This window comes from Saimiri boliviensis, chromosome X, assembly GCF_048565385.1.
Source record: "Saimiri boliviensis isolate mSaiBol1 chromosome X, mSaiBol1.pri, whole genome shotgun sequence".
Lineage (NCBI taxonomy): Eukaryota > Metazoa > Chordata > Mammalia > Primates > Cebidae > Saimiri > Saimiri boliviensis.
Genome location: NC_133470.1, coordinates 18942236 through 18957888, shown reverse-complemented (window position 1 = coordinate 18957888; position 15653 = coordinate 18942236). Strand labels below are relative to the sequence as shown.

The following is a 15653-nucleotide window of genomic DNA, read 5'->3' as shown; positions in this document are numbered from 1 at the left end:
TTTGCAAATGTTAGAACCCTCTCTAGAAGGTTTAGGATAACTGACAAAAACACAAATAATAACCAGACAACTAAGTAGAATTATGGAGATAGAAAAGTATAGTATAAATTCTTGAATTAAAATTTTCAGCACCTTAGGCCAGGTACGGTGGCTCACACCTGTAATCCCAGCACTTTGGGAGGCCAAGGCGGGCAGATCACTTGAGGTCAGGCATTCAAGACCAGGCTAGCCAACATGGTGAAACCCCATCTCTACTAAAAATACAAAAATTAGCTAGGTGTGATGGTGTGCACCTGTAATCCCAGCTACTCAGGAGGCTGAGGCAGGAGAATTGCTTGAACCCAGGAGGTGGAGGCTGCAGTGAGCCGAGGTCACACTCCAGCCTGAGCAACAGAGCAAAACTCTGTCTCAAAAAAAATAATAAAAAATAAAAATAAAACTTTCAGCAACTTAAAGGTAAACAAAAGAAAGCAGACAGTCTTTCCAAAGAGTGTGTTAGAAAATCTGGACATGCAGGCCAGGTGCGGTGGCTCATGCCTGTAATCCCAGCACTTTGGGAGGCCAAGGTAGGTAGATCACTTGAGGTCAGGAGTTCAGGACCAGCCTGGCCAACATGGTGAAACCCCATCTCTACTAAAAATACAAAAATGAGCCAGGCATGGTGTCACGTACCTGTAATTCTAGCTACTTGGGAGACTGAGGCAGGAGAATTGCTCGAACCCAGGAGGCGAAGGTTGCAGTGAGCTGAGATGGTGCCACTGTACTCTAGCCTGGGTGACAGAGTGTGATTCTGTCTCAAAGAAAGAAAAGAAAAACTGGGCATCCATAAGCAAAAACAAAATAAGCCTTTACTCATACCTCACACCTTATTCAAAAAATTAACTGAAAATGAATCATAGCCCTAAATGTAAAACCTAAAACTATAAAATTTCTACAAGAAAATACTGGGAAAAATTTCTGTTACTTGAGATCAGACTAAGAGTTTTTAGACACGACAATAAAATCACAATCCTTAAAGGAAAAAAAAATCAGACTTTATCAACATTGAAAAAAAAATGCTCTTCAAAGAAACAGAATAAGAAGACAAGCCACAGAATGGGGAAAATATCTGAAAATCACATCTATGACAAAGGACATGTACCTAGAATACATAAAGATTCCTCAAAACTCAACCATAAGAAAACTAAGAAAACAACTCAATTTAAAATTGAGCAAACAATTCTAACAGACACTTCATCAAATGATATATGAAGAGAGAAATAAGCACATGAAAATATGCCCAACAGTCATTAGGAAAATGTAAATTAAACCAGCAATAAAACACTACTATAGATCTGTTAAAATGGAAAAATAAAAATCTGACGACTGCCAGTGGAGATGTGGAAAAGGAATGCAAAATCGCACAGCCACTTTGGAAGGGAACCAATTTTACAGTCTTTTATCAAGCTAAGCATACATTTACATAAGAGCCAGCAACCCTACTTCTAGTTATTTACCCAGGAAAAAATGTTAAAAGTCACACAAAAACCTGTATGTAATTTTATTCATAATCACCCAAAACTGAAAACAATCCAAATGTCCTCTATCTATGAAAGCATAAACTGTGGTATACAATGGAATACTAATCAACAATAAAAGGGAACAAACTGATACAACATGGGTAAATTTTACTTACATCCTGACAAAAAAAACTTTACAGGAACAGAGAACAAAGGGATGGTTGACAGGGTTTGGACATGAGGAGAGGGCTTGACTTGGCAAAGCGAAAACATGAGGTATCTGGGGGTGGGTGATGAGACTATTCTATTTCTTGATTACAGTGGTGACTACATGACTCTATGCATTTGTCAAAACTCAGACATGTACATCACAAAAAAATAAATTTACGTAAGTTTTAAGACATTTAAAAAAAATTTCCCCAGAACTTACATTTTTTTAAAAAAAAATTTCTAGCACCTTCACTAAATCTATGGTTTGTTCTTTCCTGAATATCAGTAACTGACTAAAGACTAAACACAATGGATCTCAAGAGCACTAGATTCTTCCAAATTAAAGCTCTAATTCACACATTAAACATTAAGCCAAAATAATAAGACACAAAATCTAAATAACAAATTAAAAATTAGTAACATCTGAATAAAAACTGAATCCTACATGCTCATTCCATTAGTGTATATGCCTTTAAATTGTTTTGATCCATCTCCTCCAGTTTCTTTTTCATCTTACCATAATCTTATTTTATTCTAAAATACATAAACTCATATACGATTAGTTTTCCATGAAACTCCCCTTAATATACAACAAATTTTTCAAAGGCCACATTAAGAATTAGTGATATTATGAAAAATTCCAGGAAAAACATAGCTCGTTTCAGGGGAAAAAAAGGCACTTTCAAAACATCCATCTTGTCTGTGTATACTGCTAAAATCATCAAATTACTTTGTTCAACCTTCCCTAATTGGCCTGAAACAATGAAGTCACAAGCCTTCCTGGCTTCGCCCTACTGCAATTCCCAATCTGCCCCTGTTTCTTCCAAAAATTATGCAAGCCACAATCATGAAACACAATATTATGATTAAGACACTTTGGCTTTCAATTAAATTTGGACCACTTGAAGAATCTTTTGAGCTTGAGTCTCATAGGAAAGGAAACTGTGTAGACATTATCAAGAAAGCCAAAGTTTCCCTCTCATGAAATAAAGTTAAAGCCACTGATTGTAAAAGTTTAAATAACTCAAGTGAGGTTACCAGACGTTTTATAAACGTTCAGATTGTTATGGTTTCTAGGGAACATTTTAAACACACCAACCAACAAACTGAATAAGGTCAGTCAAATAAATCTCATTAGAAACATACAAACTCTTGAGGCAAAAAGACTTTCTCATGAAGCCATCAGGACACTGTGTCACCTGAGATTTTTTAAATCCCTGCATTTACAACTTATCTGAATATTGTAAGTAGAAAATAAAATATGTTCTTAGGAAATACAATACACTTAACCAAAAATATAAATTTTTTCTCCAATTGCAACTGGCATTCCAATTATAATAAACCTCAAGTTAGAAGACGAAGTAGTAATACAAAAAGAAACATCTTAGAAATTATAAGGTAGGAAATGTAGTCTGGACTTCAGGTTTCAAAATGGTGACGTACACACAAGCTGGCTTCCCTCTCCTCTCCATAAACACACATACACAGCACTAAGATTCTCATCAGCAATAACCCAGAATTGAAATATAGGGATGATTTCACTTCACTGAGGCCACAGAGAAGTGAAAAAAACTCCAAGCAGACATAAGAGAATCAAATTCTCTATGATGCCCTTCTAACTAATCTGTCCAGCAGCAAGCATGCAGAAATTTTCCCTGACTCATAGTTTCTACACTGGAAAAGTGAGATCAAGGTGGATAACCTGCTTCCCCACCATCTTGGGTTCTTTGACAGAAGACCTGCCCATGCCTTAATCCACAGAAGGCATCATGAGTGCCTGAAGGGAGATATATTCCAGCAAGAGACAAAGAAGAGAGGTGGGACTACCATACTCAGTCCTGGAAACTCTGCTCTGTAACTTGGCCAAAGGAGACACCAAGTCCGAGTGGCTGTTCAGCAGCATTATACTATAGGAGGTTCATTCCGCAGGTCCTCTATATGCTAACTCCTAGCCAGTTTTTCCACACTGCCAGGATATCCTCTTTGGGACCGCCCTTATATCTGGACTGGGACTACTCTGATATTTGGCTAGAGCCAAAGCAAACATAGGCTTAAGATACCATTTAGTAACAGAAAAAAAGGCAAAGACCTTATGAAGAAATAGCAATATATCACCTATCGCAATTATAAATACCTATGCACCCAACACTGGAGCAAGTAAGTATATAAAGCAAACATTAATAGATCTAAAGGGAGAGGGAGACTGCAGCACAATAATGACAGGTAACTTCAACATTCCACTCTCAGTAATGGACAGATCATCTAGACAATCAACAAAGAAACCTCAGAGTTCAACTAGTCACTAAGCCAAATAGGCCTAACTGACATTTACAGAACATTGCACCCAACTGCTGCAGAATACATATTCTTCTTATTGCCACATGGAACATTCTCCAAAATAGATCATATTTTAAGCCACAAAATAAGTTTCCACAAATTCAAAGAAGTAGAAATTATGTCAGTTATCTTTTCTGACCACAATGAAACCAGAAATCAATAATAAGAGGAACTTGGAAAATACACAAACACATGGAACATTTTTTTTTAGATAAGAGTCCCACTTTGTTGCCCAGGCTGGAGAGCAGTGGTATGATCTCAGCTCACTGCAACCTCCACCTCCCAAGATCAAGCAATTCTCCCACCTCAACCTCACAAGTAGCTGGGATTACAGGTACCCACCACCATGCCAGGCTAATTTTTATATTTGTAGTAGATTTCACCATGTTGGTAAGGCTGGTCTCTAACTCCTGACCTCAGGTGATCCACCTGCCTCATCCTCCCAAAGTGCTGGGATTACAGGCATAAGCCACCGTGCCCAGCCAAACGTGGAAATTAAACGATATGCTCCTGAATAACCAATGGGTCAATGAAAAAAATTAGAATGAAATTTAAAAAAAATCTTTAAACAAATGAGTATGAAAATATAACATACTAAAATCTGTGAAATACAGCCAAAAATGTACTGAAACGTAATTTTATAGCAATAAAAGCCTACATCAAAAAGGTTGAAAGACTTTAAATAAAGATTCATAAACAATCTAATGAACAACTCAAGAAACTAGAAAAATAAGAACAAACCAAACCCAAAATTAGAAGAGATAATAAAGATTAGAACATAAATGAAATTTAGACTATAAAAACACACACACAAAAAAATCAATGAAACAAAAAGTTGTGTTTTTTTGAAAATCAACAAACCTTTATCTAGACTAAGAATAAAAGAGAGAAGACACAAAATTCAAAATGAAAAAGAAGACAAAACAACTGAGACCACAGAAATACAAAGAATTATAGAGACTATTATGAATAACTATATGCCAACAAATTGGAACACCTAGAATAAATTAATAAATTCCAGGACATACGCAACCTACCAAGATTGAACCATGAAGAAGTAGAAAACCTCAGCAAACTAATACCTAGTAACAAGACTGAAGCCATAACAAATGGTCCCCATGAAAGAAAAGCCCAGGACTTGATGTCTTCACTACCAAATTCTACAAAACATTTAAAGAAGGAATACAAATTCTACTCAAACTCTTCAAAAAAACAAAAACAAAAAACAAAAAGAAGAGAATACTTCCAAACTCATTATATGAGGCCAGCATTACCCTGATACCAAAACTGCACAAGGACACAAGGATAAAAGAAAACTACAGGTCAATATGACTTATGAACATAGATTCAAAAATTATCAACAAAGTACTAGCTAACCTAACTCAACAATACCTGAAAAAGATTATTCACTATGATCAAGTGGAATTAATCCAAGGATGCAAAGATGGCTCACCATACACAAACCAATAGACAGGTATGCTGGGTGCAGTAGCATGCACCTATAGTACCAGCTACTCAGGAGACTGAGGCAAGACGATCACTTCAACCCAAGTCCAGCCTGGGCAGAACAGTGAGATCCCATCTCAAAAATATGAAATGGAAAATCCTAATTCAAATAAATAAATATAAACATATCACATTAACAGAACCAAGAACAAAAATCACATAATGATTTTAATACATTCTGTAAAAGTATTCAATAAAATTCAACATCCCTTTATGACAAAAAACCTCAACAAACTGGGTGTGGAAGGAACAAACCTCAAAAAAAAAAAAAAAGCCAAATTAAAAGCCTTTCTTTCAAGATGTGGAAAAAGACAAGGATGCCTCTTTTGCCCACTTTTATTCAACACAATATTAGAAGTCCTGGCCAGAGCAATCAGTCAAGAGAAAGAAATAAAGGGCATCCAAACTGGAAAGGAAGAAGTCAAATTAGCCTTGTACACCAATAACACGATCTTATATTTGGATAAACATAAAGGCTCTACCAAAAAACTATTAGAACTAATAAACAAATGCAGTAAAGCTGGAGTATACAAAATCAACATACAAAAAATGAACAGCATTTATATACACCAAATGCAAATAATCTGAAAAAGAAATCAATAAACAATCCCATTTACAGTATAAAACACCTAGGAATCAATTTAACCCATTAAATAAAAGATTTATATAAAGAAAACTACAAAAGAAATTGAAAAGAACACAAAAAAATGAAAGGATATTCCATGCTTACGAATTAGTAGAATATTGTTAAAATGATAATACCACTGAAAGCAATTTACAATTCAACACAATCTCTATCAAAATGTCATTGACATTCTTCACAAAGCAGGAAAAGCAAATCCTAAATTTTATATGGAACCACGAAAGACCCAAAACAGCCAAAGCAATCCTGGGCAAAAAGAACAAAGCTGGAGGAATTGCATTACCTGACTTCAAAATATAGTACAGGGCCTATGTCTAGAATGGTATTTCCTAGATTTTCTTCATGGGTTTTCATAGTTTTAGGTTTTACATTTATATCTTTAATCCATCTTGGGTTGATTTTTGTATATGATAAAAGGGAGGGGGGTCCAGTTTCAATCTTCTGCATATGGTAAGCTAGTTATCCCAGCACCACAGTCCTTTCCCCATTGCTTGTTTTCGTAATCAAAGATCAGATGGTTGTTGGTGTGTGGCTTTATTTCTGGGCTTTCTATCTGTTTCCATCGATCTATGTGTCTGTTTTTGTACCAGTCACACTGCTTTGGTTACTACAGCCTTATACTATAGTTTGAAATCAGGTAATAATGTAATACCTCCAGCTTTCTTCTTTTTGCTTAGGGTTTCTTTGGCTGTTCGAGCTCTTTTTAGATGCCATATGAATTTTAGAATAGCTTTTTTCTGATTCTGTGAACAATGTCATTGGTGGTTTGATAGAAATAGCATTGAATCTGTAAATTGCTCTGGGCAAGATTTCATGACGAAGACGCCAAAAGCGATTGCAACAAAAACAAAAAATGACAAATGGAACCTAATTAAACCAAAGAGCTTCTGCACAGCAAAAGAAGCTATCAACAGAATAAACAGACAACCCACAGAATGGTAGAAAATATTTGCAAACTATGCGTCCGGCAAAGGTCTAATATCCAGAATTTACAAGGAACATAAACAAATTTACAAGCAAAACCCAAACAACGCCATTAAAAAGTAGGCAAAGGACATGAACAGACACTTTTCAAAAGAAGAGATACATGTGATCACAAGCATATGAAAAAAAGCTCAACGTCACTAATGAGTAGAGAACTGCAAATCAAAGCCACAATGAGATACCATCTCACACCAGTCAGTATGGCTATTATGAAAAAGTCAAAAAATAATAGATGTTGGCATGGATGTAGGGAAAAGAAAATGCTAGTGGGAATGGAAATTAGTTCAGCCACTGTGGAAAGCAGTTTGGTGATTTCTCAAAAAACTTACAACTACCATTTGACTTAGCAATCCCATTACTGGATATATCCCAGTTACCCTGATTTGATTACATTAATGTATCAGATTATCACAGGTACCATGGAAATGTGTAATTAAGTATCAAAATAAATAAATAAAGGCCAGGCATGATGGCTTGTGGGGAACATTCCAGTGTGAGACCCCTAAAAGGCGTGAGTCTCACTATACGGTGAGTTTGATCCCAAACACAGTTTCCTACTGGAGGCAGTCGAGCTATCCGGAAATACAGGAACTGAAAGATGAATGATCAGTTTCTAATATCAACCACAATATCGTTTGGGCCTAAAATTATGCATTGCTGCTAGACCCAGTGACCCCCTGCCAGCAACCGGTTCCTGCTTTTAACTTTTTTATGACTTTAAGTTTTAACCTTTACTTACCTAACTGCCTTGTACCCTAGATAATGGTTTAACTGTCGATATTTGCAAAGCAAAATGCCACCATAAGGGATGGCTTTGATTCCTGACTCAGAGATTCCTGAATGGGGAAGTTGAGTTAAGTTGAGTTAGGAGTAGACAAAGGAGAATCCGGTTAAAAGATATTCTGATGAGCAAAACCAGAAAACCTTTTCACATCTCAGTTCTAAAACAAGATCAAACCGGAGATACCTGCAGCCAGGAGGAATAATGTTTGGATGTAAACAAGCTTTGTGATTACAGGAAATTCTGTTACTTTTTACAACCACTGATTGCATATCTGACTTCTCTATTGTATAGGCCATGTAAGGTATACATTTGCATTTCCTCTTGCAACCATTGTGTATCTGATTTCTCTCTTGTATAGGCCATGTAAGGTGTACATTTGCATTTCCTCTTGCTATGAGGTAAACCAGAGCCAAGAAAGTGTATTTATTCCTGGCCTTTGAAAAATAAAATTTGCTGTTTAGGCACGGCCTATCAGCCCTCCAGACGCCTCGCTTTCTCTCTCTCTGTCTTTATTAATTTTCCAGGCGCACTCCCTCTTCAAGGTATTGGGACCCTCTTGCAGGTCGAGAGACCCCCAGGCAGACGTGCCTACCCGTCCCGGACGGTCCACGACAGTGGCTCATACCTATAATCCCAGCACTTTGGGAGGCTGAGGCAGGTGGATCACCTGAGGTCAGGAGTTTGAGACCAGCCTGATCAACATGGAGAAACTCCATCCTACTAAAAATACAAAATTAGACAGGCATGGTGGCACATGCCTGTAGTCCCAGCTGCTCGGGAGGCTGAGACAGGAGAATCACTTGAACCTGGGAGGCAGAGGTTGTGGTGAGCCAAGATCGCACCACTGTACTCCAGCCTGGGCAACAGGAGTGAAACTCCAAGTCAAAAAATTAAGTAATTAATTAATTAACAATAATACAATAAACTTCTACGTTCTGTCAGTTCCTGGTGGCAGGGGTGGGTGCGTGGGTGGGTGGGGGGGCGTGGAGGAGAAAACAAACTTAGAAAAGTTTCATTGCTAAGAGTTTCTCCTTGCCATTTTTTACAACTTTTGCTGAGAGCCAGAAAAATGCAGGCTGTTGAGACATGATGACTTTAAATTGTTGTCTTCATTAACTAGTAACACATACTGGGACATCCCTGGCCTTCCAAATACTCTGTCAGGATCATATACACTCACATTTTTCATTGTCCCTTAAATCCTCATATTTCCTATCTCCTGACATAGAATAAATCCAAACATGTAGCAAGACAATGTTTTTGGCCACTAACTTCTGTTGTTTTCTGTTGTTTGGAATTCCTTTATCTCATTTAAGCATGTAGCAAACCCTGTGTCATCCTGCCACAGGGAAGCTTTGCAGAGGCACATTGTTTTGGTTGGAGTAACCCCTACTGGCCAAACTTCATGTCTTTGGCATGGGAATATATCTACCCCTTAGAAAGGGTACCTTTCTCTTCACCCAAAGGCACCATCTGTTCACCCAAAAGGATGCCCACAGTGTTGTGCCTGCCCAGAGACCCTTCTCATCTTCCTGGGGAGTTGTGGGATTAGAAAAGCTAAGTACACCAAGGAAAATTGAATTTGATGGAAAAGGAAGCCTAAGGACATTGAGGGAAGAGAGTTTCAGGTAAGAGGGATTTCTCCCAGAGCAGAAAGAGGATCTTTGAAGCAGCAAAAGGAGTCAAAGATTCTCAAGAGCAGAGGAAATGATCAGTGCCCCCAGAACGTGGCAGGGTCTGAGAAGGAATGGGAGGTGCAAGATCTCAGCATCAGAGGGGCTCATTTGAAGGGCCTACATGGGTTCCATAGTGGATTTCGTCTCAGAAACCAGATAACTGATTATGGAGTTTCCCACTACCCTAGGGGAAGACTGAGAAATGGGGTCACCAAGAGGGGAGGTAAATGCCTAGACTGAAGTTCAGTTTCCCAATTAGGTCAAGTAAAGAAAACGCCTATTCCTTGCAAAACTGAGTTTGAGAACTCAGAAGCATATTGGATATACACATTAAAGAAAAACATTCTCCAAATGGTCCTGACCAGTTGCTGGGTCATGCTTGAAGAGAAGGAAACCTTGTGTCATGTGCTACTGTAGACCAGCATCTATCATTAAAACTGTCACAAAAGTCAGTTCATTGGAACCTCAATGACAATTAAATTATAATTCACCCCTTTGTACACATGGGGAAAGTGAGATCAGGGAGGTGAAATAATTTGCACAAGTATATTCAGTGAGTAAATCACAAAGGTCAACTGTGAACCTCAATCTTTTCAATACAAAAACCTATTCTTTTTTTAACTATATCATTAGTTTTCAAACTGTGTTCCACAAAACCTAGAAGGTGGGGTTCCAAATGTTCATCCAATTAGATTTTGTCTTTTATAGTTTTAACTATTTTTAAATGAATAAAAAAGCAATGCTTGCAAATTCTACAACTTTGGCAGCCACCAACATGCTCATTTTTATCATCAGGTTCATTAGGTTTCATGCAGCTCTCAGAATCAAGCTTCTCCTACCACCTCTAGATACATACTTGAACGCTTGTAAATGTGTCATCCAGAAGACTGTAGTTATATTATATCTGAGGGAAGGCAATTAGTTCAGATGTGTGAATATTCAGTCATATAAAATGGTATAAACCGGAAAGGAACTTAAGCAAACATTTGCTGTGCTCAAATGCCAAACAATGTTCAAACACCAGTTTGGAACAAGCTGCCATCTTGGCAAAAGAGAGCAATCATAAGTACATGGGTGCCTCCTTACATTTGGAAAGTATTCTATCATTGACATTTTAGTGTCTCTTGGATCAGTTTAATTGAATATTACGTGTACAAGGCAAGCTACTAAAAATTGGTTACCATGTTTCTCTATTCCCCATGTTTCCTATAAGCTCATATCAAAACTAGAGGCTCGATTGGGTGGGGAGCACAACATCACTGGTGATAGTGTGCACTTCCTACTGATACCAGGAGGCACACAATCTCTGGTTGCCCCACTTTTAGCAATGCTACCATTGATATCAGGGTTCAGGTGATATTGGTCTGATCTCTCTATCATTAATTTCCCAATCAACCATTTACCTAATGGTTTTAGCAGCTATTGACAATAATTATCTAGATCCATACTTTCATTAGGGATTTTTTTTAAATAGGTAGCTTCCTATTATTCTGCATTTTTAAGCTGTGATTCTCCTATAAACAAGAACTTTCATCAGCTATTAGATTACCCTGAAAATAGTCAAATTCAGAATGTAAGACAGTTTACAGGACAAATACTCCAGTCTCTTCAACAAATAAATGTGACTTTAAAAAAATAGGGGGATCCCTTGTGTAGTAAAACAGACATATCAACTAAGTTCATCTGTGATTCTTATTTGGAGCCTGAATCAAAAACAAATTGTTGGGTTTTTTTCAAAGGACATGTTTAAGACAATCAGAAAAACTGAAAATTAACTGGGTATTTGATGTTAATTATGGAATTATGGTTATCTTTTGGTTTTGATAATAGTCATTTCCATTAGCTAAGCATTGAAGTATTTACTAATGCAATGATATATTTTTAATTTGCTATAAAATGTTCTAACCACCTCCCAAAAAAAGGAGGGGTCTAGATTAAAACATCACCACAGAAAGAAACATAACAGCAGAAGGTTGAGAGTTGTTGAAGCTGGATTGATGGATACATGGGAGTTTATTATTCTATTCTTTAATTTTGTGTCATTTTTTTCATAAAATGTTTGAAGAAATAAATTCAATTGAGTAGATCCAGAAACAGGTGGAAAGGATAATAAAATGGCTACCATTTGCGATTATTCATCTGTGTATGAATCAAGATCTTCTATCACTCAATAGAATACACACGCTTAAACTTAAATTTGAAAAACAGTCTTCAGCTCACTTCAAAACACCACTTAAAGTGTTTGAAAGATCATAATAGTTCTGGAATTGACAATGATAGTCTTAAAACCTAGTTTCAAAAAATGAGTAATGCATCCACATACTTCATTGTGTCTTACACAGCACATCTTATCCTGATAAAATTAAAAGATGACTCATTTCATCACCAAACATAGAAACACAGTTGTCTCTGGAACTCAGAATTTCCTCCTGAGTAGATGGGAGTCCTTTCAATGACCAAAGATTTTTATTGAGACTTCCATTGTCTAATCTAGACATGAGAAAACTACAGCAGAAGGTTGTAGATCTAGAAATAGGTGGAAAACATAACAAAATGGGCCAGCCCACCACACAGCCATACCCATTTGTTGTCTACAGTTGTTTTCCCAGACACCATGGCAGAATTAAGTAGTTGCAACAGAGACCAGATGGCCTGCAAAGCCTAAAATATGTATTATTTGGCCATTTACCCAAAAAAATGTGCCAACCCCTGGTCTAAATCAAAAGACGAACTTAAAGATTTGGATTTCAGAAGGTTGAAATACATGAGGTGAGGACAACACAAGTCTACAATTTGACTATCAATATATCAGTAATATTTTCTGCTTTGGCAGAAATGGGGAGAAAGACAGAATTGGGGAAAAAATCAATCATGCAATAACATTTTCATTATCAGTCAAAGTAACCGTGGAAGCAAAAAAAGAAAAAGAAAAACCCCGGCAGGATCAAAGCACAAAACTATTTGGCAAATGTTATCTGAATTCTTGCATAACTCTTTCATTGTGAGTCTTTAGCTGTTGGTAGTTTTCTGCAAGTCTCCCAGTTTTACCAATGTGATCTGCCTCAGTGCATGTCCACGTGGCCCACTGCTTTATGGAAGAGATGGTTACTCTTCTTCCAACAGAAAATGCAACCAAGCACTTGGAAAAGAGCAAGTTTTGTTATATCTTTGGAAAGGAGGGAGAAGAGATTCAGAGTGGATTTGATAACTAAAATTTAGATGTGAGCACAAAAAAATGTTAGTGAAAGAGGAACAAAAAATCATGGCATGTGTTTTCTCCTCTGTCAAGGGAATGAGGAGACAAGGGCAAGAACAGGGTTCAAAAGGTCTTTGCTAACAACAGGAGACCTGCAGTCCCCTCCCCACTGGAATTTAGGGGCCCTAGGCTTGCTCCGAGTAGGCATATGAGGGCCAGATCACAGATCACCTGAAACTAATTCCCTAGCCTCCTGAAAGGGTTACAAAACTTGTCTGGTAATGGTCTACATTCTGCAAATCGGGAGAGGAGAATATTCTAGATCACAGGATCTATTCAATAAAAATATTTATGTTATTATTTCACAAAGGCAGCATGAGTGTCCTTCGCCAGGATGGCACCCCAAAAGGCTAATCTTGGACTGAACAAAGATGATGAATGCGTCCTCACTATACCTTTAAGATATGTTCATTGGATGCCTTGTCGTCAGGGGACACATACAAACGGATGAACACGGAATTGCTGTATTGACCACGAAATGTTGCAAGTGTCTGTAGAAGGCTGAACTTTCTCTCTGACCAAACCCCTTCAGGACCAATATTAGATTCAAGCACGGGCCAGCGGAAAGGTGAATGCCGTAGGATGTGTAGCAGTGGCTTGGCATCTGCTTTTTCAATGGCTTCTGAAAGGGAGCAGATACAAAGAGAGAGTTAGAATTGCAAACTGGATCAGCACACCAGAATTCAAGTGCATCTTCTCAAGACAAAATTCCCATAAGGCTCCAACTTGAAATTTCAGTTGTTAGGGAGTAAGCAGGAGAGGTGGGGTGGGATGAGCATAATCCCAGAGACAGAACTACCTACGATTCATGCTTCAATGGGCCTATCTACATCTAGTGTTCTTGCCAGGAGAGCTGACCAGGGAAACTGCTGGATATTCACTACAATAAACATGGACTCTCTACATGGACCCCAGTCAATGAATGATAATACTTGGTGGGACTAAGGTACAACCCTAATTAAAGGAATGCCTCAACAAAGTCAATCACTACTCAATGAAGATGAAGTAGTGCTTCAGATTCTTGTCCTTTATTGCTCTTTTCTAACTCGCCACATGATACCCCAAATCCTAGACCAGTTGACACACTTCCCATAGACACTGGCTTCTTCCGGCAATGGTCTTGAGAAGGCAGACCAGGTAAAATGGCCAGTATCTGTTCTGATTTCAATCAGAACCAAGATATTGAGACAGGGCTAAGGACCCAACAAGATGCCTGTTAGGCTGGCACAGGAACCTGGCACACCTGGGAATCTGGATTTCTCTAGGCTCCAGTAGGTATACTCCCCCACAGTCTCTTTCTCAGGCCAGATTTGCCCTGGCTCCTAGATTCTGGTTTCTATACCAGATACAGTGAGTTTGCCCTGGTGACTATGCCCAACTTTTTCAAGGAGTAAATGTTACCCAAAGAATCCAACCTACATAAACGAGATTATTTTCTCTACCAAGCAAGCCAGTAACAACATTAACTAAGATGGGACTAGTCAAAATCCAGTCTTTGAGAATCATTCCTTTCCTTAAACACTTTTAACCATTAATAGAATTCTTAGTTCTCTTCATCCTTGAACAATATATTAAAACATTAATAGAACTCTAAACAATAGGGATGGTAAATATTTTATTTAGTTTTCTTTATCACTCACTCTCATTCATGCAGGATGAATAAAGGATTTTGGCTTTCTGTATGGCTTCGGTGTCCCGCCTTCTACTGATTGATTTCTCCAAAAGTGCTGGGAAGGTTAAGAAAGGATTCATTAGTATCCACCCACACATGGTCCCAAGTTGGAAGTCATTTGATAATCACAATTCCAACCTCCACAAAATTAAATATAAAGACAGACAACCCTGGAAAGGACAGATCTATCAAAGATATGCAGACAGCAGAACAGATTCCAAGTTGTTTGAAGTTCAAATTAAACCAATTTTACATTCTCTTATCTGGCACTCTTAAACCAAAAGGTCAATTTCAAACTGAGACTGGATCTTCTACAGGGGTTAATTTCTTCTGCCACCTATACAAAAGGAACAGAATTCATTTATTCAAGAATCAAAAACAACTGAATTCTGTTCCATGTTCCTGGACCAAGTAATAGTCTCAACGGAGCCAATTTCATCACACTTGTGTTTAAGATTTCACCATAGCCCAGACTCTCAGGGAGGTTACCTGGAAGAAATTTCCCATTAGAAGTTTTATCGAATGTTGAATTAACATGTTGTGGACATGGAAGTTCTTTAGACAGGAAATGGAGAGACGAGATTGAAAAACCTACCCAAATTGCCTGAAAACTTGCTCATTTATATATGTACAGTCCTAAACATCTAAATGAGTCCATGTGTATAAAATGGTTGCCAGTATAGACATAGGCCCACCTGGAAAATAATTTTCTATTTATAAAATCACTAATAATAATGTTTGAAGGCAGAAAATGATAGTTGTCACTATTTCATGAAATAAGGAAAGAAGAAAGCCAGGTCTCAATGAAAACAACCCTCCCCTGAAAAAGAGAATCTTGAATGTACTTGAGAGTATCAATCTACCAACATGAAGCCAAGATGAAAAATCCCTATGGTGACTGCAGCACCAGGGCGCCGCCTTCACCAAACTACGTCAAACTGCTCTTGTCAGGCATTTGGGGAAACAGCCTCACAGCCATCATAATCACAATATAACAGATGTTCCTATAACACTCTGAATAGCTTCAAGACAAAGTGTATGGCACTGATTAAATTAATAAATAATTATATATCCCCTGAGGAGGAA

General features: G+C 37.8%; 1 protein-coding gene across 1 annotated transcript in view; it reads right to left on the bottom strand.

Annotated features, from left to right (window-relative positions):
- PHEX (phosphate regulating endopeptidase X-linked) overlaps positions 1–15653 on the bottom strand; it is a 220919-nt gene that overhangs the window by 154919 nt on the left and 50347 nt on the right. Inside the window, exons 4-5 of the mRNA XM_003924097.4 lie at positions 14536–14622; positions 13291–13517 (exon numbers count right to left, since the gene is read on the bottom strand). Of these exons, the coding sequence (XP_003924146.1) occupies positions 13291–13517; positions 14536–14622 (314 nt within the window). The remainder of the gene's footprint in view (positions 1–13290; positions 13518–14535; positions 14623–15653) is intronic.